Source organism: Polyodon spathula, chromosome 3 (genome assembly GCF_017654505.1).
Source record: "Polyodon spathula isolate WHYD16114869_AA chromosome 3, ASM1765450v1, whole genome shotgun sequence".
Taxonomy (NCBI): domain Eukaryota; kingdom Metazoa; phylum Chordata; class Actinopteri; order Acipenseriformes; family Polyodontidae; genus Polyodon; species Polyodon spathula.
In genome coordinates, this window is record NC_054536.1 from 92,650,827 (window position 1) to 92,675,049 (window position 24,223).

General features: G+C 39.1%; 1 protein-coding gene across 1 annotated transcript in view; it reads left to right on the forward strand.

Moving 5' to 3' along the window:
- The first annotated feature begins 16,642 nt into the window (after positions 1–16,642).
- LOC121313661 (gamma-aminobutyric acid type B receptor subunit 2-like) overlaps positions 16,643–24,223 on the forward strand; it is a 319,270-nt gene continuing 311,689 nt past the window's right edge. The window contains exon 1 of the mRNA XM_041246430.1: positions 16,643–17,592. Coding sequence (XP_041102364.1) covers positions 17,281–17,592 — 312 coding nt within the window. The 5' untranslated portion in view covers positions 16,643–17,280. The remainder of the gene's footprint in view (positions 17,593–24,223) is intronic.

Consider the following 24,223-nt stretch of genomic DNA (forward strand, 5'->3'; position numbering starts at 1 on the left):
CCTGATCTCTGTCTATCTGCTCTCTGATCTCTGGCTCCCTGCCCCCTGATCTCTGTCTATCTGCTCTCTGATCTCTGGCTCCCTGCCCCCTGATCTCTGTCTATCTGCTCTCTGATCTCTGGCTCCCTGCCCCCTGATCTCTGTCTATCTGCTCTCTGATCTCTGGCTCCCTGCCCCCTGATCTCTGACTATCTGCTCTCTGATCTCTGTCTATCTGCTCTCTGATCTCTGTCTCTGATCTCTGTCTATCTGCCCCCTGATCTCTGTCTATCTGCTCTCTGATCTCTGGCTCCCTGCCCCCTGATCTCTGTCTATCTGCTCTCTGATCTCTGGCTCCCTGCCCCCTGATCTCTGACTATCTGCTCTCTGATCTCTGGCAAACTGCCCCCTGATCTCTGTCTATCTGCTCTCTGATCTCTGGCTCCCTGCTCCCTGATCTCTGTCTCTCTGCTCTCTGATCTCTGGCTCCCTGCCCCCTGATCTCTGACTATCTGCTCTCTGATCTCTGGCTATTTGTTCTCTGCTCTGCACTCCGTCGGATTCAAAAGAAAGGAAACTACAAGATCGTGCCTGAAGCTCTTATCTTTCAGAATTAATCAATCGAGACCAGATGCCCTGACACTCCGAGAGACACAAGTTAACAGAACACTGAAACTTGACTGCTTTCCAGGCTGTAACAATACTCTGAAATAATCTATTCAGGTTGTGGGAATCCTTGTTGTAGTGTTGTTGTATTCCTTGTGTCAGTATGTACTCATATTTAATTAATACATTGTTGTTGTTTAAAACCTTAGTTCTCATTGTAATGCTTTTAATGTGGTATTAAATGTGTAACTGTTTTGTGTGATTTTCAAATATATTTTGTTGCATGCTTAATACATACCAGTGATATTTAATTCAGTGGTAGTTTAATGGAATGTAAGTAATTATTGGCAGTTTATGGTAATGTATCAATCTCTATCATTGAAATAAATGCAGTTATATTTGTTAAGTTAATAATAGAACTCCAATAAACACCATGGTTTTTGGAGGTCCCTTAATTTATTGCTTTTAAATATATTCTCCACAATAGTATTGACAATAGACTCTACTATATACTGCTGTATTGGTAATATACCAGTTATACAAAAATCCAGCTGTATTGAGCTCTTATTGGCGGAAAGCTCCTCAGCAGTCTATAAAAAAATCTGAATCAAGTTTGGATCCTAATTACACTGCCAAGTCCCATGTAAACCCAGCTTAATTATTATCAATGAAGGGAGTGACTATGTCCACAAATTATTCTTTCCACTGGCAACTCTGTGAATCAAGCGCTATGTGATACATCTTCCCATTGTGATGAGCTACTGTGAACTTCTGCAAGAATGTATCAGGATGGGATTCAGTTTTGTAAGACATGTCCTGAATGTGAGCTAACAGCACCAGGGAAGAAAAAAGATAGGGTACCCCTTGTAAATTTACCTATTGTAGATGTTCCCTTCACAAGGATGGCTATGGACATTGTAGGTCCATTAGAGAGGAGTAGTTCAGGTAATCGCTATATATTAGTAATATGTGATTACGCTACAAGATATCCTGAGGCATTCCCCATTAAGTAAATTCAGACTAGACAGGTCACAAATGTGCTATTGTAGATGTTTTCAAGGGTGGGGGTACCTCAAGAGATCATTACGGATCAGGGTGCAAATTTTAATTCTAAATTGATAAAACAGGTGTATAGTTTCCTAGGGATAAAAGGCATTTCAATCAAACCTTCAAGAGTATTCTACAGAACATTATGCACAGAAAAAGCAGAAAACTTGGTACCATCACTTTTTACATGCTAGTTCTTTTTTCCCTGGACAAAAATCTCCTCTTACCAACCTCTGAAAGTGGATTGCTGGCTAAATGGTAAGGACCCTAAGAGGTTCTGAGGGAAATGGGCCCAGTCACTTATGAACTGGCCATGCCAGATCTAAGAAAGAAAACCCAGGTATACCACATGAACCTATGAAAAGAGTGGGTGCCTAGGGAAGAGGCAGCTGCTAACCAGCTTTGGGCCCATTCTATTGAAGAAGATGAGATAAAGGAGCAGTATTTCCCATTGCTCAGGGACCTTCGACTTTCCCTGAGATGAGTCATTTGTCTCCTACTCAATGGGTAGCGTTGCTCCAGTGTATTCCAGAATGCTTGTTTCAGGCGGAACCAGGTCGGACTGCCTTGACTAAGCCTCATATTGGTCTTTTAAGTCCCTGTCCGATTCACCAACTGTGCAGCAGAGTTCCTGCAAAGCTCATTCCAGTGCTAAAGAAGGAAGTGGAGGTGATGTTGCAGATAGGTGTGATTGAACCCACACCACACACAGCGAATGGTGCAGCCCAGTTGTGCTAGTACCAAAAAAGGATGGCAGTTTGTGATTCTGTGTAGACTTTGCCAAAATTAATTCTATTTCAGCTTTTGACCCATATCCTATGCCCAGGGCGGATGAACTTATTGAGCAGCTTGGAAAAGCTGAAAACCTGAGCATGCTAGATTTGTGCAAAGGATATTGGCAAGTGCCGTTAACAGAATCTGCTAAAGAGCCGACAGCTTTCAAAGTGCCAAGTGGTCTTTACCAGTTCACTGTGATGTCATATGGGCTGCATGGAGCAGTCGCTACTTTCCAACGGCTTATGGACCAGGTGCTATGAGGGACAGAAAACTATGCAGCTGCCTACATTGATGATCATGGGAGGAACAATTGCAGCACTTAAAGGATGTTTTCGAGAGAATCAGTCATGCAGGTCTGGTGGTCAATGCCAGCAAGTGTACTCTGGCTAAGGTTAGTGTCCAGTACTTGGGCTATGTCTTAGGAGGATGATTAATAAAACCTCAAGTGAACAAGGTTGAAGCCATACGAGCATGTACTCAACCTACCACTAAGAAGCGGGTATGTTAATTCCTGGGCTTAGTGGCGTGGTATCGGCGGTTTATTCCGGACTTTTCTAATCAGGCAGCTGCTCTGACGGACTTAACCAGGAAGTCTAGACAAAATAAAATTGTTTGAACTGAGCACTGTGAAAACGCTTTTAAAGACTTGAAGGAGTGCATGTGTCAAGAGCCAGTTTTAAAGAGCCCTGATTTTAGCTACTGTTGACAGTGCAAAGTGATACTTCTGGTGTTGGGTTAGGGGCTGTGAACTACAGGGTGAAGGGGCGCATCCAAAAACCAGTACAGTACATTAGTTGTTTCCTAGGGAGGTCAAGTACTCCACACCGGAAAAGGAATGCTTGGCTATCAAGTAGGTATTACCTGATTGGCAAGGACTTTGTATTAGAGACTAACCATAGAGCTTTGCAATGGTTACATGGCTTGAAAGTTAGTAACACTTGCTTTACTAGGTGGTGCCTTGCTTTGCAACCCTTCTGTGTATTCTGTGAAGTATCAGGCGGGACATCAAAACATTATAGCAGACCTTTTGTCCTGACTCTGCAAGGATTGACAGTCTTATGGGGAGGAGTATGTGATGATGCAGTCTAATCCCACCCTCATTATACCCAACCTTATTATGTTTAATCTGGAAATAAAAATTATGCAACCACTTTTAATGGGCATAAAAAATAATAAAAGTAATAAAAACATTATCTTTATTAAAACATTTTAATTTGATTTAAGTAAGGCAACCCATGCTTATGTTTTAAATACTGCCTATAGAAAGTCAACACCCCCTTTTGTTGTCTTATAGCCTGGAATTAAAATGCATTAAAATATAGATTTTTTTCATTTATCTACACATCCTACACCACAACTTCCAAGTGAAAAAAATATTCTAGAAATTTGTAGAAAATTCATTAAAAATAAAAACTGAAATAGCTTGGTTGGATAAGTGTCCACTGCCCCCCCCCCCCCCCCCCCCCCCACCCCGTAATAGCAATCCTAAATTAGCTCAGGTGTAACCAATCAGGTGGCCTCCACCTGTGTTAAATTGTAGTGACTCACATGATTTCAGGATAAATTCAGCAGTTCCTGTAGGTTCCCTCTGCTGGGTAGTGCATTTCAAAACAAAGACTCAACCATGAGCACCAAGACGCTTTCAAAAGAACCCCTGGACAAAGTTGTTGAAAGACACAGATCAGGGGCTGGGTGTAAAAAAAATATCAAAGGCGAACTTATAGGGACCTCGTGCCAGTCCTGCTATTGGATGACCGAGCAAAAAGAAGACTGATCAGAGAGGCTACCAATGGCAACTTTACAAGGGTGTGGCAGGAAATGGCATTGCGGTGACTCAGACCAGAAGGGGGAACAACAAAAACAAAGGTGCAGTGAAGTGGCGCATGTGCCGTTTTATTTAAAGAATACAAATAAATGAAATATTTAAACCAAAATAAACGCTGCCCACAGAGCAAAATAAAACAATTAAACAAAATAAATCTCGAACACAATACTAACAAATATGATCCAGGTCATGCTGGGCAATCTCCTTCACTGATCCTAGATCGTTTTAAATGTATATTCTCCTCTCTCGCTCGCTCTCTTTCTCGTTCTCCTCCATACAGCCACAGTGAAGAGAGCTGCAGGTATTTATACAGGTGACCATCTCCCGATTAGCAACAAATGAATCACTTAATTAATTCGGGAGATGGCCACCTTCTGCACGGGGGGCTTCCCATCTACGCTGCAAAACAACAACAAAACTAAAACACAGCTACGCTGTCATACAATAAATAATAAACAAACAAAACACAAAGCGGTTCGCCGTCATCTATAAACAAAAGTAAATAATAAATAAACACAAAACACAGTACAGGGGCGGAGGGGAAGCCCCGTTCTAAAATAAACACTGTACAGGGCTGCTTACCCTGTTACAAAGGGCTAGAGGCTTTTATGCCAAGACTGGTCAAAGTGTGCATGTGGCAACAATATCCCAAGCACATCACAAATCTGGCCTGTATTTTACTCAAGATAGACCACCTTGAATCCTGTTTGAAGTATGCAAAAACACTCAGGAGATTCTGTAGCCGTGTGGCAAAAAGTTTGATGGTCTGACGAAACTACAATTGAACTTTTTGGCCTAAATGCAAAGCGTTATCTTTGGCACAAACCCAACACAGCCCATCATGCAAAGAACACCTTCCCTACTGTGAAGCATGGTGGTGGCAGCATCATGTTATGGGGATGTTTCTCATCGGCAGGGACTGGGGCACTTGTCAGGATAGAAGGGAAAATGAATGGAGCAAAGTGCAGAGAAGTCCTTGAGGAAAACCTGCTGCCCTCTGAAAGAAAGCTGAAACTGGGATGGATGTTCACCTTTCAGCATGATATGGACCCAAAGCACACAGCCAAAGCTACACTGGAGTGGCTAAGAAACAAAAAGTTAAATGTCCTTGAGCAGCCCAGTCAGCGCCACAACCTAATTCCAATCAAAAATTTGTGGCATGACTTGAAGATTGCTGTCCATCAATGCTCCCCAAGGAACTTGACAGAGCTTGAACAGTTTTGTAAAGAAGAATGGTCAAATATTGTCAAATCTAGGTGTGTAAAGTTGGTAGAAACCTATCCCAACAGATTCACAGCTGTAATTGCTGCCAAAGATGCTTCCAGTAAGTATTAACTCAGGGGGGTGGAGACTTATCCAATTATGATCTTTCAATTTTGTATTTTTAATATATCATTTTTTTTCTCAATAAAACCTTTTTTCCCTTAACAGTGTGGAGTATGGTGTGTAGATAAGTGGAAAAAAATCCTCATTTAAATGCATGAAACTCTGAGGCAATGTGAAAAAAGTTCAAGGGGGTGTAAACTTTCTATAGGCACTGTGTGTGTGTGTGTGTGTATATATATATATATATATATATATATATATATATATATATATATATATATATATATATATATATATATATCCCAATGGAAATTTATAATTTCTAGAAATGTCTTGAAAACAAAGAATTTTAGGAAATATCTTTTGTAGCAAAAGTTTTGCTTTTGTGGATGAGGAAAAAGTTACAAGAAATAGATGTCTACAACTATTTCAGCAATTTTTTTTTTTTTTTGCAAAACTTGAAAAATGCTCATTTAAAAGTATTTATACCCTTTGATGCTAGTGTTGTCTGCAAGGTGCTAGATATTTCAATATGATAATGCAGAACTTCATTCTAGAAAAGTCTAGAAAACGTTGATTGTAGGTGAACATTATTAGAGAGTAAAAGGATTATGCATAGGATGAGTTCTATCATTACCAGTAAGTCAATATGGGAAAAATTAAAGAGCTATCTGAAGAGTTTAGGCAGAAAAAATATTTATTTTCATAAAGCTGGAGAATGATACAAGTAGATTTTCAAGCATTTGAGTATCCCAATTTCGACTATTGTTTCTATTATCAAGAAGTCATGGCACTGTCACATGCACCCTCAGCCTGGAAGAAAGAAGGTTCTTTCACCAAGAACAAGTAGAAGAATTGTGAGGAAGGTTAATAACAATCTGAGATAAACTGCCAAAGATATTCAAAGTGAACTGGCTGCAAGTGGCACTGGGGTTTCCATTTCAACCGCAGGTCGAGTATTGCATGGTGAAGGTCTCAATGGTCGCAGACCAAGGAAAAAGCCACTCTTAGGAAAACGTCATGAGGACAATCACTTAAAGTTTGCAAAATTATATGAGTTCTGGTCAAAGATTTTGTGGAGTGATGAAACAAAAATTGAGGTATTTGGTCATGCTGAAAGTCGTAATGTTTGGAGAAAGTCTTATGAGGCGTAAAAAGAATATAATACCATACCCACTTTCATGCATGGAGGTGGTAATATCCTTCTATAGGGCTGTTTTTCCTCTAATTGCACAGGGAATTTAATTCCAACACATTGTAAAATGGATTCCAAAGCATACCAAAAGATGCTGGCCAATTATTTGAAACCCTCCACTAAAAACTGGCAACTGGATGTTCCAACACGACAACGATCCAAAGCACACATCAAAATCTACTTCAGAATGGTTAAAGAAGAATAAAATCAAGGTTCTGGAATGCCCTGGTCAAAGTCCTGATCTAAATCTGATTGAGAATCTTTGGTATGACTTGAAGAAAGCTGTGCACAAGAGAAGTCCTCGGAATTTGAATGAACTAGAACAATTTTGCATTGAAGAATGATCATAAATCACTAAAGAATCATGCCAAAAGCTCATTGACAAATATCCTAATTGTTTAAAAGAGGTTATTATTGATACAGTTGTCTCAACTAGCTATTAATTATTTTCCTTGTCAGGGTATGAATAATTTGAATTAACATTTTTTAATTTTTGCAAAAAAATTGCTGAAATAAATAATTGTAGACATCTATTTCTTGTCACTTTTTTTCCCTCATCCACAAATGCAAAACTTTTGCTACAAAAGATTTTTCCTGTGGAAGAGGCACTGCACATATCAGTTCTGTGGCAAGCCTGTGGAAGTGGAGCCATTGCAGAGATTAGTCCTGTGGAAGGAGAGCTGGACAGTTAAGGCTGGCGAGTGGCAGGAATAGCATAGACAGGAGAACAGAGAGTGTAGTTAAGCACTTAACAAAACAGAACCTACACTTTGCTATCACAGTGCACCAGGGGTGTCCAGTCATGGTCCTGTAGTGAAAAAAAATAAAACTGACAAATGGTTTTTGATTCAAAAACACTTTATATAGAAGAAAGGTATACCTCCAATCCAATCATATAAGCACAGGATTTAAACTGGCTTTGGACAAGGCCTCAGTACAGCTCAGCTGAGAAAGCACTGGTATCCATGGAGTCACAAAACTTTACAATGTTGGGTTTCCACTCTATCATTGCACACTCCCTCTGTGGGGGAAAAAAGGGGGGGGGGGGGGTTGCATACCACGTTGTACCTAGCAGGGCGCATCCATCTTATCTTTCAGTTCCCCTCCCCAATCTCACACTACTCTGCTAATCTCCTGCCTTTTGGCATTTAGCTCAGACAGCTATCTGTGACTGTAGGCGATGCTAAACTGCACGTAGCTGGTTTTACCAATGGAAAATAAAAGAACTCGAAACTTGCACAATACTGTATAGAAACTTAATATAAAAGCATATTAAAGCAACTGAATTAGTAAGCACATTAAAACTACTATAAAAACACATTCACACACAATTTAAACATAATGATTATAAAAGACACACACACATACACACACACACACACACACACACACACACACACACACACACACACATCTACAAAATGTAAAACTTATAATTAATAACATAATTAATATGTCATGCAGAAAGCCATCTCACTACAGACCTAGAGGTTTAACAGTTATAATGAAAAAATTTTAGGGTTTGGAGGGTGTTTAATTGAATCAATTAGACTAGGGTTGTAGTGGCCAGTAGTGAAAGGGTCATTTTTTGGACTCCCCTGCCCTAAACAAAGGGGCTGGCTCCTCTTTAATAGTTGTGGTCAGACTTGAATTGGCAATCAATTATCCAAATTGAGTCCAACGACATTCTGCACGTTTTGTATCCAACTTCATATGACTTCACCACAGCAACACTTACAATAACTGTAGTGATGTTCTAGAAATGAGGCCAGGCAGGATGCCTATAATGTGTCCAACCAGCTCATTTAATAGATTTTCCAGATGGGATAATAATTCAGGAACATATTATTATGTACATGTTTGATTAGCAACAGTTGCATTTCTGCTGGTACTAAACATAAATGAATTTGCAAGCAAACAAAAAATCTTAAAGGATAAAGCAATGCTCTTCACTGCAAACACAGTCTGTCTTTTTCCTGGAGGTGCTTACAGATAAAAGTACAGAACTTCAGTAAATGTGTCAGCTTGCTAAAGACTCTGTCACGCCCTTTCAACTTGAATACAGTGTGATGTCTTTCCCTGTTCAGCAGCTCTACTGTGTATTATAGAAAGTAGGTCCTGGTTTGACGTACGCGTGTTGTTATGTCTATTTAAGATTCTGTCATTTTAGGGTTTCTGAAAAAAAATTCAGTGTTTACATCCTGGCAACTTTCAATTTTTAGTCACGAAAAGAAATCATCTTCACAAGCAATTCTGTTACTACAGTTCTAGTATGTTCTCCTTGGTATCTGGCAATAATTAGACCAATGTGTGTCTGAGATTTGAAGACATCCTGTTTTAATCACAAGCTGAAGCTGAGGCTGTGTTTAACTTTTAGTCATAATAATAATAATAAAAAACAATAATGTTTGCATCTCTGTTGAACAGTAGAATGGTATTGTTCCCCCAAGCCACTAGACACTTGCCACATTACTCCAAATGAATGGATTTTCTGTAGTTGAACTTTTGTGGCTTTAGCTACAGAAAGAAACATGCAATGGAAAGTGTCTTGTGTCAGGGGTTGTGGGAATTTGACTGGGTAAATATAAATCCTTGGGATGGTTGCTGCCAGCTGCATAAGCCTCTTATAATGATCACACAGAGCTGGATATGGTGTTCAGTGACACGAGGGATAGCAAATCCTGCGCTCATTTTACAGTGCAACATAATAGCTATAGATAATGCAAGTTCATGCCTGCTCTGGCAATTTAAAAGCTGAATCTCGAGTGAGGAGGCAATGTTTTGTTACCATATTTATGTGGAGAATGCAGGATATCCTCTCGAACAGTAAAATGGCAAGCTGACCTCAAAAGGTTAAGAGGAGTTGAAGGATGAATAACTAATCGATACCAATGTTTTTTTTGTTTTTTTTTAATTGAAACTGGAAACCTTTATTGTTACATAAAATGTTATTTTGAAGGACACCGTTAGCCAATACAGCCCTTTCATAAACCACAGAACTGGCAGCATCACTCGTGAAAGACAGGTAGCCAGTCATGAGATTTATACAAAAACTGACAGCGTTAGTAAACACGGCTCCCTTAATTCTGACAGGTTCCGCACAGATGAAAAACATCACCCCTGTGTCAACCTGAAGGAGGGCATGCCACAGAAGGTGTACATTTAACCACCAAAATAAATGTTAAGAAAAAAACAAATAATAATTTGAATCAGCAAACATTTTAAGCCTCAGAAGAAATCTCCAATTGATGTCATATTGAGACCTCAAACAGTAAACCGAGGAATCTGTTAATTTCCTATCTCCGGGAATGAAGGTTTTGTGCTTTTCATCCCAGGGGTGACTTGGCATTTCAACCTGCATACCTCTGAAGCATTTATGACAGACCCTTTGATGCACTGCACAGTGTTTTGTCACTGATAAAAAATGCCCGAGCCCATTCTAGGCCACCCACACGCAAGTGTATATATGTACAAGGAGATGAGATCAATCTAGTAATGCATAAAAAATGACTGGATACATGCCCAAGTGAGTTCACCAGGCGCTGAAGACTGTGATTGGTTTAAGTTCACCATTCATCTTTCAGTCATGGTGTGATTGAGCAGGATATTTAGCATCTGTTTGATTTAATAATACATAAACAAACACCTGTTTGATGTAATATTACATTAAACCATACTTCACACACCCACACACACACTCACACACACACCGTCACACCCACTCACACACATACTGACACACACACACACACACACACACACACCAACACATCCACTCACACACATACTGACATACAGACACATATATATTGGTGTACTACTGTATTAAACCATACTTAACATACACATACACACATACGGACACACACATATATATATATATAGACTACATTAAACATTATGATTTTTGCACACCCAGCTAGATATATTTTTTATTATCTTAATCCTCCAGTCTGCTAATAAAGGACATCATCAAGTGTGCACATGTTTTAAAATGACTAACATTAAATCATGTTGTATCCAACCTAATAACCAGCAAACATTGATTGCACTCTGCAGCAGCAGGAGCAAACAACAGGACACTTATCTTCCATAATCAGCCTGCCCATATATACTGTAGGTGCTAAACTAAGTCTGCGTGAGTGTGTGAGTGAGAGTAGATTACTGACAATTTGTTGTCTACCCTAATTCAATAAACCTCTAAATAGGATATTTTATTCTTTTTTTTTCCTCAGGCTAATTAAATTATTGTCTCTGGAACAGCACTTCTCTCAATGATCTATCAGTCATTTATTTTAGAGGCCTTTTCTTCATTATCGTCTGAAAATAAAATGGGGCTGCTGTCTGTTACTAAGAATACAGATGCTTAGATTCTTGTGAAAAAAAGTAAATAGTAGTGACAGAGGTCTTGTGCTGAGGAGAATAGGAGCACCATTTCCAACTCATTTATTTACTAATGACAATAATCTAAGTAGGAGGAGTGGCAAACACTGTTGCAGCAGCAAAGGTCATTCAAAATGATCTGGACAAGATTCAGAACTGGGCAGACACATGGCAAATGACATTTAATAGAGAAAAGTGGAAGGTACTGCACGCAGGAAATAAAAATGTACATTATAAATATCATATGGTAAATACTGAAATTGGAGAAGGAATCTATGAAAAAGACCTAGGAGTGTTTGTTGGCTCAGAAATGTCTTCATCTAGACAACGTGGGGAAGCTATAAAAAAGGCTAACAAGATGCTTGGATACATTGTGAAAAGTGTTGAATTTAAATCAAGGGAAGTAATGTTAAAACTGTACAATGCACTAGTAAGACCTCATCTTGAATATTGTGGCAGTTCTGGTCACCTCGCTATAAAAAAGATATTGCTGCTCTAGAAAGAGTGCAAAGAAGAGCGACCAGAATTATTCCGGGCTTAAAAGGCATGTCATATGCAGACAGGCTAAAAGAATTGAATCTGTTCAGTCTTGAACAAAGAAGACTACGTGGCGACCTAATTCAAGCATTCAAAATTCTAAAAGGTATTGACAGTGTCGACCCAAGGGATTTTTTCAGCCTGAAAAAAGAAACCAGGGGTCACAAATGGAGATTAGACAAAGGGGCATTCAGAACAGAAAATAGGAGGAACTTTTTTACATAGAGAATTGTGAGGGTCTGGAATCAACTCCCCAGTAATGTTGTTGAAGCTGACACCCTGGGATCCTTCAAGAAGCTGCTTGATGAGATTCTGGGATCAATAAGCTACTAACAACTAAACGAGCAAGATGGGCCGAATAGCCTCCTCTCGTTTGCAAACTTTCTTATGTTCTAATGTTCTAAGGTTTTTCATGCAATAGTGAACATTTTTAAAAAATTTACAGAGTAGCTGAATACCATAAAAACGTTTCAGTGCGAGTAAAATATATCTGTCTGTGTATATGCATATGTACATTTATGTGTATATGTGAGATAATTCAAAAACAGCAAACTTCTTTATATCCAAGGAGATCAGGATCAGAATACTCATCAAACCATGCATCACTACCAGCAATATTGTATTACACCGGAGATATACAACAGGTGTACAAAAAGACAAAACAAAAACACAGGAAAAAACACAACTACAAAATAAAAGGTGCTGTTAAGATGGCTAGGGCTGTTCCTCAATTCTAGGAGGTCCCGCTGACACACACTCCTATACTAAGTGGGATTAAAATCCCTAAACTAATCTCTACTCTGCTACGAATTCAAGCCCTCGATCCCAGTTCCAGTTTGGTTTCCTGCATAGACGACAGGTTTGTTGTCTGGGGTAGTATGGACCGTCCTGGTAGCCTCCAGCCTCCAGGTATGTCAGCTGACCTCTTTTATTGCGAGACTGTCTTCCGGGATATACGCTCACCAGCCGGTCAAACCTTGGTTGCAATTCCCTGTAAACAAACTCAGTTGGCAGTGTGTCTCAGGTGGAGCACCTGGCTCTGTAATAACTATTTACATGAAAACAAATAAACACAACAAAGGAAAAATGTAACAAAATACACAAATTAAACTATATAGAGCCTCAGCCCTGCCACAGAGACACAGACATTGTATTAGAGAAATCCAAAGCCCGGCCTATTTGCCACTGAAAGCTTAGCCCCCCTGGGACTCAAGTCAATACTCTGGGTAGATTAACAGGCCAAGTCAAGTAACTTCAGGATACGTCTGAACCAGAGTGCTTTGAAGTCTTTTTAAGTGATCAGTAAAATATTGAAATCAAATATTTTTATCAACAGGAAGCCAATGTAGATTCTGTAACACTGGGAGTTGAGTCAGGGTGCAGCACTGTTAAACCAACTGAAGCCCAACGTCCACTAATGAGGGAACAGAACAATAAATCATAACTCCAGAACGTGAATTAGAATTTCACCCATAGTGCTGCAGCTGACAGCAAAGCCTAGCTAGGACTCTCTAATCATAAAAAGAGACCCACAAGATAGCACAGGTAAGCTTCAAAGCTCCTAATCAAAGCCAACACCTCAACGTCCCGCTGCCAAAAAACAAAACCAATCTGCGTACAACATGAACCACAACGTTAAGAGCTTTCAATGTTTGCTTTTGAATATATTATTATTATTATTATTATTATTATTATTATTATTATTATTATTATATACATATTGTTTTTCAAATTATTTATCTCTATCTTAATTTTCGCCCTGGTTCATTTATTATAGAGACTGTCTAGTAAGATACTTTAAATGTACCTATCATGTCTTTGAACTCCTTAACTCCAGAAAACAGCCCCAAAGTGTTTTATGGTGTGGCTTCTTAGGGAATTACAGTAGGTAATCATGTTGGTGTAACACACAGCTATGATATACATTTCTTATTATTTTTCTACATTGATTCACCTTGTAATCATACAGTATGTATTCACAACACAGTGAGCTTCACCAGGGAGTAGTGTGCAGTGTCAGGCAGCAGGAGGACCGCATTGATTGATGAAATCAGAGGGGGCTGGGAAAGCTGTTCCAATGCATTTGCAAGTGAAACGTGTGCCGATTGTTCTGTGAGGGGAAAAAACACTGGAAAATGAAGAATGGATGGGAGGTAGCCTAATACTCCCTTCCAAATTGTAAATCCTGTAAATTAATTGGGAAGATTTTAAAGCAATTACTGAGATATTGTGTTTTGTCGAGTTTTTAAAAACATTTTATAAACCCCCCCCCCCCCCCTCCCCCTTATATATTCTTCTAGAAACAGAACACCCCACACGCTTGTGTTCAATACCCCAGTTAATTATATCAGTGGAGGTGGACAAATAACACACAAGACCCCTTATGGTCCTTTGGCCAAAGCTCAAAATTAAAAATACATTTTAAAAAAAACCTTAAAGGCAGTTTCTTAAAATTAAAAGAGACAATTGGGAAACTTGAAGCCACATATTTCTGGTAACACTGTTGCTGGCTGATCTAAAGCATCACTTGCCCTGCTCAGCTCAGCAGACCACATCATTCTCACTGTATGTTAAATACAAGCATTTATTATTATTATTATTATTATTATTATTATTATTATTATTATTATTATTATTATTATTATTATTATTATTTATTTATTTCTTAGCAGACGCCTTACCCAGGGCGACTTACAGTTGTATAAAAAAAAAAATTATATCAATAATTACAGTACAATTAAGAGCAAGATACAAAATACATTGACTTCAGTCCTAATAAGAGAAAATACAAAACACAGTATGATTTAATATTTAGTGAACATCTGCCACTAATTAATATGAAAAAATATACAATTTCTGGTGGTTTAACACACAGTCTTCATAAAAAACAAAAAAGCATTTCAACAATTTCAAATATTAAAAGTCTGTAAAAATAGAACTAATTACAAATGTATATATATATATATATTAATTGATTGAAAACCATTACACAGTAATTAAGCTGTATTATAAAATCAATAGCCTGAAAAGAATATTATTTCCTACATCTGTTGAAGAACTTTTTGGCAACACATCATGGTCAAGAAAAAGGAGTTGAATTCATATGTGAGAAAAGCACTTGTAGCAAACTACAACAAAGGAAACTACAGAACTACGAACAATATCAAAGCCACATGGAATACAAAAAATCCACAATCAGAGCAATAATCAAGTACCGCAGAACAAATTTCAGTGAAATGCTTGAAAGAAGTGGCCATTCAAAGAAAATTACAGGTACAGCAGGTAGGAGAATTCTCAGAGCAGCTAAACAAAATCCAAAATTTAAAGCTGGGGACTTAAAGAAAGATTTGAAAGCATCAGGCATAATAATGCATGAAAGAACTGAACACAGAATACATGTAAACCTCACTGCAAACCACTTTTTAAATAAAATTCTTAAACAAACCGTGTAAACAAGCCAAGAAATATGAACAGGAATCTGGAGCATTCTTCAACAAAATGCTTTGGTCTGATATAGTCTAGAATAAAAATTTTCCCCAAAAATGGACCACAGTATGTTTGGAGTAAAAAAAAAAAAAAAAAAAAAAAAAAAAAAGGAAAGCCTTCAATGAAGAAAGCATCATACCTACAGTTAAAGGTGATCATGATTCAATCAGGATATGGGGGTGTTTAGCAGTGAAGGGACTGGAGACATTTGATGTGATTGAAGATCGAATGAATGCAGCCATGCATCACTTTATATTATATAAAGTACAACAATATCATCTCCTTGTAGGCTGATTGTCAGACAGTTCATCAGACTTATAAATAAATAAATAAATAAATTGTAAATGTGTATACCAGGGGTGTCCATTCCCAGTCCCTCCAGGAGGGTCATCAGGTGCTGTTCATGTGAACCCCATGCAGCTGTACAGGACTCTGATTGGGTGAGGAACGTGACAATCTATTACATTGTTGTTAGTTAAAGGTCAGTGTGGGCTGATTGGTCGAAGCCTCACATACTTGTAACTTTGTGTTTTCTGGGTCTGGGTCTGAGGGGATAAAAAGGGGTGCATCAGGTGTGTGAGTGTGTGTGTGGATTCAGAGTGGAGAATGGAGTGCTGTGAGCCGTGCTACTTGCTGTGTAAATCTGCTGCTGCAAGAGGCTGTCGGCTATTGAACCATGCTCCGTCAAGAATGCGTGCTAGCAATTTCATCCAGTGCTACAATATATTAATGAATAAATCAAAACCTGAGACATACAGTTTAGTGATAGGTACCTGTCGGACGTATTTTTTTCTTTAGATAAAGAATGCTACATATATGTAAATTATTCAAGTCATAACGAACAAAAAATGACCTTGTTCTCATAAACGTAATAGATCAATAGCGAAACAACCAGCGGTGCTTGTATTATAATAACAGTAATTGTTTTGGAAATACTAATTCATTAAATAAAAATATACAGTACAAATTACAAGAGCGAACGCATTGTCCATGGATTAATTGGAAGAAAAATACTACTACTACTACTACTACTAATAATAATAATAATAATAATAATAATAATAATAATAATGAAACATCCTTGAGCCACTGTCTACAGAACAGGAACGACGCCGTGTTGAGTGGTAATTAGCTCGCGTGTTTATACATTAAGCTGATCGGTCAGAAATTGCTTTGGACCCAAAAAAAAAAAAAAAGTGACCAATTTAATACAAAGAATGAGACACGTATTTATACAATGACTGATGTAGCTGTAAACATGTTTTTTTAAGTCATTATTTGTCGTTTACAGTACCTACAGTAAAATAATAATAGTAATTGCATAGAAACGGGTATCCATCCCATGGGGTTCTCTCTCTCTCTCTCTCTCTCTCTCTCTCTCTCTCTCTCTCTCTCTCTCTCTCTCTCCTCATCAGCAGAAGCTCCCAATACACTTACGTGTAACCTGCTCTAGAGCAGCTAAATCAGTCGCCGCAGCAGCATATCTGTGGCTTGTAAGGAAGTCATAGGCTCTGCTGCTGCTAGCAAGCTTGCCAGTTTTTACCACATTTAGTATCAGCTTTTGCTCTAATAATTGTACAATTTTCCTTATCAAAGAGAGTCAGGGCGCTGCCAAGAATGCAGGATTCGTACCCTAATTCTTGCTATTTGGAATATCTAAGATCTTGGATTTGACAATATCTGCACCTGCTAGAAAGTTAGTGTTTTCCTGGATTGTGATGGGCTATCCTGATTGAGCTGGGATCTTACAGATGAAAGGGTTGGTGACACTCGCACACTAGAACCAATTGCTGTTTGGAGCAGAGACGAGAGAAAGGAGAGAGGAATATCCTTTGTATGTTTACATCCCTTAAAGAAATCCCTGCGTTTTATCATCACATCACCGCTGATATTTTCTTACCCTAGAAGGTGCAAGAGGGAAGCGCCATTGAAGGAAAACTGTTACTTAACGTGATATCCTTAAAGAAAGGCACTGCTGCATCTCTAGGTGAAGGTGTTTATTGTATTGCAGTTATACTCGTATTGTTATTTGGGTCTCCTGGATCCACGTTAATAAAGCCTATCTGCAATGCCAGAGCAGTGAAAGGGCGGCTCTGTTCAATCGCCCCGTTCAGATAGCATGGCTCCACCCCAGAGGAAATGCAGATCGAAGATGTTTGCGGTATCGGGATGCATGTTGCTGCTTGCCTTGTGGTATGGACCTGTATTTGCTTCGGTACCCAGGGAGAGGACTGGCCACAGCGGGCACAACGCCGGGTACACGAGTGACGGCAAGCAGTTGCCCATCATGGTACTGATGCCGATGAATGAGACAGCGCCTATGAGCAACATCGGTCAGGGGATCCACCCGGCTGTCATGCTAGCTATTCAGCACATTAACGAGTCCAAGCTGTATTCTTTCTCGTTGATCCCCGAAATTTACGACACAGAGGTAACCGGCAGTATTTTGGTCTTTATGGAGTTGCTGTTTATTGGTGGTCAACATTATGTCAACACGATAAGCTGGTGGAGGGCAGTGCATTATTATACTGTGAAGTCGTAGTGTTGCAGGTGCTGTCCATTATAATTCCGAGATGGGTCCAGATTACCTGTGCAGTCGTTATTTTACACATACACGGTACTCCTTGTATTGCATATCCTAGTATTATGTAATACACTCTATTAATTCAATAGATTGATAGTGCACAACACAAAAACAAACATTTATTGCAACAAGCATAACTAAAATAAGACGACAAGGGTGTAGATTTGTTTTAGGATTTGAGTGCTGTAGAAATAAAAAAAAAAAAAAAAAGCCTTGATCATTCTCATTTTATTTGACGACTGTTAGTATGGTTTATGACTTTCTCTATCAATAAAATGTATAAGAAAACATTGATTTGCAGTCCTTGACCATTGCGCATACTTCAGAGAATGCCCCTCACGCACCGTGCAGTTATGCAAGCATTGGCGTTACGATTCCACTGGTCTTTGGTTAATCAATGTAATGAAATGATACAATTTTACAAAAAAAAAAAAAAAAAAAAAAAAAAAAAAAAAAACGGCAAATACTCACTGGGAACTTCTCGTTGACGCTGGCTGCACTTTATTACAAAAGAAGACAACATATTGAATCTCTTTGCAATAAAAGAAAGGGGGGGGGGATATATTCGTGCAGTAATCAGATAAACAGACATTAATAATTGCTTACAAGCATGTTTACTATAGAAATACAAAAATATGTTGGAATTATAACCTTTGATTTATGTATCTATGCAGAACTTCTACAGGTCTTCGCTGCTCTCAAATTCAACAATAATGTCAGTTTTGCTTTTGGCTTGAGATAGGGCATCTTATGCAGGTAATACATGCTATTTGGAAAGATGGAATAGGAATTTGTCTACAAAATTCTAAGGCTTTTTTTTTTTTTTTTTTTTTTTAAGTGTTACATGGGGGCTGTTGATTTTCTGTTTTACCTGAAGAGGGCAGTAATTTCTTATTCCAAATAGCATCATGCAGTTTTTCTGGGATTCCTCAAGCTAGCAAATTAAAACACACATAAGGGTTTTGTAATTATTTTAATTACTTCTAAGGTTTATCAGCTTGTCCATGTCTTTATCAGGAGCTGAGTGGTATATGCTTAAAATAATAATAATACCTGTTAAATTCAGGCGGACAGATTCGAAAATGTGGCAGTGTCATGTAGCATAGACTGGAGAAGCTAGTTTGCTATGGAGTATGAATATGAATGTGCAATGGTTGTAGATCCTTCTATTTAACAATGTGATATGCAACAAATGGTAGCATTACCCATGGATCTGCTGTAGCTTAATTATCCAGGGGGGAAATACTCAACACAAGAGTGTGGGTACTCATATAAGCAGACAGTTGGAGTAGACTTGTGTTTTGTTTGGTTTTTATTTTCCTACACTAAACATTACAATTTAGACAATTTGAGTGCCAGTGAATAAATATCGATTACCAACTCACCAGAAACAAGGAAGATGAAAATACTGAGTGTTTGTTAGATATAATGACAAGCATTAATAAATATTACCCTATGCAGTAACTGCTGTTTAGAGGGAGTTTTGTATCCTAACAAAAGGTGTGATGTTGTAAAGAAACTGGTATAAACAAACAAAAAAAAAAAACGCATGAACAAATGAACACATTTTACAAAACGGTCCAAATGAAACAATACACAATAAGGGCTGAAATACCCCTCTATTTTGTAATGTAACAGGCACCCTTTGGTAGGTGTTTGCCCCTCTTAAAAGATAAAATACACTTTACGTGAATAAAATTTTAATCTGCCATAGTATCACAGAAGAGACTTTTGGGTAGGGATGAAAGTCTGGGATCTTAAAAAAATAAATAATTTATTATTGAGATCGAGAGCTTTCTTACACGTTGGACAAGTAGTGGAAGTGTGTCAGTGTTGCACATACCGTGCACCTTCTTCAATTGATTTTCCATCATCCCCCACACACTTCCTGGCAAACAGCTTTGAGAAGTTTTTTCAGTTTTTTAAATTATTTATAAAACTAAAAGTTCAATTTTTTTAATAATGCTATTTCCAGATTTTTTCAATCTAATAGAATTTGCTTTCAATATAGCTACCGACAGTGGTTCTCAAACATACAATACCCTAAGCTAAGGTATACAGCTATCCCATTAACCGCAGGCAGGCGCATCACACAAGGGGAGGCAATCCATACACAGGTGGAGGGCTGGCGCGAACCCGGGACCGCTTGCACTTAAGCCACTGTACAAAAGAGCCGGCATACACTATATTACTAACATAGTCAAGTTTCAATCACATGCTGCACAATTCCCATTTAAACGATTTCCACTGCTGTTATATCATTATATTATATGTAAAACTGCAATATTAAAAAAAAATTTAGACACAAAAAGTAGACTTCAGGCATTTTTTTTTTTAAATCCCTGCTATTGTAGTTTATTTGCAGTGATGTGGCAAAAGGCTTATTTTTTCAAAGTAATAGCATTATTGGGGTTTATGTATGTTTTTTTTTTATTTCAATATTTGGTGAATCAAATCACGGCTTGTATAAATCTCACCGCTGTTTTCCCCTGCGGTAATTATCGACCCCTTTATTAACATCACTAAATACTGTAGAAGCTATAATAACCTTACAGTGAACAGAGGTTCCCCTAATCTAGTTGTTAAGATAGGAAGTGATGTAGGTGGCCTGCGACATTTAAGCTTTTTAAAGAGAAATGCGTTCATTAACCACCTCATCGACTCAATTTCAAACCATTAACGGGTTGATTTAATTAACACGTTTTGTTTGAGAATCACTTGCTGCTGAAGTACTCGTTACTGCACCACGAGTTCAATACAATAACACTGGTGTTTGAGAATCGCTTGCTGCTAAAGCTCTCGTTACTGCACCACGAGTTCAATACAATAACACTGGTGTTTGAGAATCACTTGCCGCTAAAGCTCTCGTTACTGTACCACGAGTTCGATACAGTAACACTGGTGTTTGAGAATCGCTTGCTGCTAAAGCTGTCGTTACTGCACCACGAGTTCAATACAATAACACTGGTGTTTGAGAATCGCTTGCTGCTAAAGCTGTCGTTACTGCACCACGAGTTCGATACAGTAACACTGGTGTTTGAGAATCACTTGCTGCTAAAGCTCTCGTTACTGCACCACAAGTTCAATACAGTAACACTGGTGTTTGAGAACCACTTGCTGCTGAAGCTCTCGTTACTGCACCACGAGTTCAATACAATAACACTGGTGTTTGAGAATCGCTTGCTGCTAAAGCTGTCGTTACTGCACCACGAGTTCGATACAATAACACTGGTGTTTGAGAATCACTTGCTGCTAAAGCTCTCGTTACTGCACCACGAGTTCAATACAGTAACACTGGTGTTTGAGAATCGCTTGCTGCTAAAGCTCTCGTTACTGCACCACGAGTTCAATACAATAACACTGGTGTTTGAGAATCACTTGCTGCTAAAGCTCTCGTTACTGCACCACGAGTTCAATACAATAACACTGGTGTTTGAGAATCGCTTGCTGCTAAAGCTCTCGTTACTGCACCACGAGTTCAATACAATAACACTGGTGTTTGAGAATCACTTGCTGCTAAAGCTCTCGTTACTGCACCACGAGTTCAATACAATAACACTGGTGTTTGAGAATCGCTTGCTGCTAAAGCTCTCGTTACTGCACCACGAGTTCAATACAATAACACTGGTGTTTGAGAATCGCTTGCTGCTAAAGCTCTCGTTACTGCACCACGAGTTCAATACAATAACACTGGTGTTTGAGAATCGCTTGCTGCTAAAGCTCTCGTTACTGCACCACGAGTTCAATACAATAACACTGGTGTTTGAGAATCGCTTGCTGCTAAAGCTCTCGTTACTGCACCACGAGTTCAATACAATAACACTGGTGTTTGAGAATCGCTTGCTGCTAAAGCTCTCGTTACTGCACCACGAGTTCAATACAATAACACTGGTGTTTGAGAATCGCTTGCTGCTAAAGCTCTCGTTACTGCACCACGAGTTCAATACAATAACACTGGTGTTTGAGAATCGCTTGCTGCTAAAGCTCTCGTTACTGCACCACGAGTTCAATACAATAACACTGGTGTTTGAGAATCGCTTGCTGCTAAAGCTCTCGTTACTGCACCACGAGTTCAATACAATAACACTGGTGTTTGAGAATCGCTTGCTGCTAAAGCTCTCGTTACTGCACCACGAGTTCAATACAATAACACTGGTGTTTGAGAATCGCTTGCTGCTAAAGCTCTCGTTACTGCACCACGAGTTCAATACAATAACACTGGTGTTTGAGAATCGCTTGCTGCTAAAGCTCTCGTTACTGCACCACGAGTTCAATACAATAACACTGGTGTTTGAGAATCGCTTGCTGCTAAAGCTCTCGTTACTGCACCACGAGTTCAATACAATAACACTGGTGTTTGAGAATCACTTGCTGCTAAAGCTCTCGTTACTGCACCACGAGTTCAATACAATAACACTGGTGTTTGAGAATCGCTTGCTGCTAAAGCTCTCGTTACTGCACCACGAGTTCAATACAATAACACTGGTGTTTGAGAATCGCTTGCTGCTAAAGCTCTCGTTACTGCACCACGAGTTCAATACAATAACACTGGTGTTTGAGAATCGCTTGCTGCTAAAGCTCTCGTTACTGCACCACGAGTTCAATACAATAACACTGGTGTTTGAGAATCACTTGCTGCTAAAGCTCTCGTTACTGCACCACGAGTTCAATACAATAACACTGGTGTTTGAGAATCGCTTGCTGCTAAAGCTCTCGTTACTGCACCACGAGTTCAATACAATAACACTGGTGTTTGAGAATCACTTGCTGCTAAAGCTCTCGTTACTGCACCACGAGTTCAATACTAACACTGGTGTTTGAGAATCACTTGCTGCTAAAGCTCTCGTTACTGCACCACGAGTTCAATACAATAACACTGGTGTTTGAGAATCGCTTGCTGCTAAAGCTCTCGTTACTGCACCACGAGTTCAATACAATAACACTGGTGTTTGAGAATCGCTTGCTGCTAAAGCTCTCGTTACTGCACCACGAGTTCAATACAATAACACTGGTGTTTGAGAATCGCTTGCTGCTAAAGCTCTCGTTACTGCACCACGAGTTCAATACAATAACACTGGTGTTTGAGAATCACTTGCTGCTAAAGCTCTCGTTACTGCACCACGAGTTCAATACAATAACACTGGTGTTTGAGAATCACTTGCTGCTAAAGCTCTCGTTACTGCACCACGAGTTCAATACAATAACACTGGTGTTTGAGAATCGCTTGCTGCTAAAGCTCTCGTTACTGCACCACGAGTTCAATACAATAACACTGGTGTTTGAGAATCACTTGCTGCTAAAGCTCTCGTTACTGCACCACGAGTTCAATACAATAACACTGGTGTTTGAGAATCACTTGCTGCTAAAGCTCTCGTTACTATACCACGAGTTCAATACAATAACACTGGTGTTTGAGAATCACTTGCTGCTAAAGCTCTCGTTACTGCACCACGAGTTCAATACAATAACACTGGTGTTTGAGAATCGCTTGCTGCTAAAGCTCTCGTTACTGCACCACGAGTTCAATACAATAACACTGGTGTTTGAGAATCGCTTGCTGCTAAAGCTCTCGTTACTGCACCACGAGTTCAATACAATAACACTGGTGTTTGAGAATCACTTGCTGCTAAAGCTCTCGTTACTGCACCACGAGTTCAATACAATAACACTGGTGTTTGAGAATCGCTTGCTGCTAAAGCTCATTGTAACACTGTTTGAAATCGCTTGCTGCTAAAGCTCTCGTTACTGCACCACGAGTTCAATACAATAACACTGGTGTTTGAGAATCGCTTGCTGCTAAAGCTCTCGTTACTGCACCACGAGTTCAATACAATAACACTGGTGTTTGAGAATCGCTTGCTGCTAAAGCTCTCGTTACTGCACCACGAGTTCAATACAATAACACTGGTGTTTGAGAATCACTTGCTGCTAAAGCTCTCGTTACTGCACCACGAGTTCAATACAATAACACTGGTGTTTGAGAATCACTTGCTGCTAAAGCTCTCGTTACTGCACCACGAGTTCAATACAATAACACTGGTGTTTGAGAATCACTTGCTGCTAAAGCTCTCGTTACTGCACCACGAGTTCAATACAATAACACTGGTGTTTGAGAATCGCTTGCTGCTAAAGCTCTCGTTACTGCACCACGAGTTCAATACAATAACACTGGTGTTTGAGAATCGCTTGCTGCTAAAGCTCTCGTTACTGCACCACGAGTTCAATACAATAACACTGGTGTTTGAGAATCGCTTGCTGCTAAAGCTCTCGTTACTGCACCACGAGTTCAATACAATAACACTGGTGTTTGAGAATCGCTTGCTGCTAAAGCTCTCGTTACTGCACCACGAGTTCAATACAATAACACTGGTGTTTGAGAATCGCTTGCTGCTAAAGCTCTCGTTACTGCACCACGAGTTCAATACAATAACACTGGTGTTTGAGAATCGCTTGCTGCTAAAGCTCTCGTTACTGCACC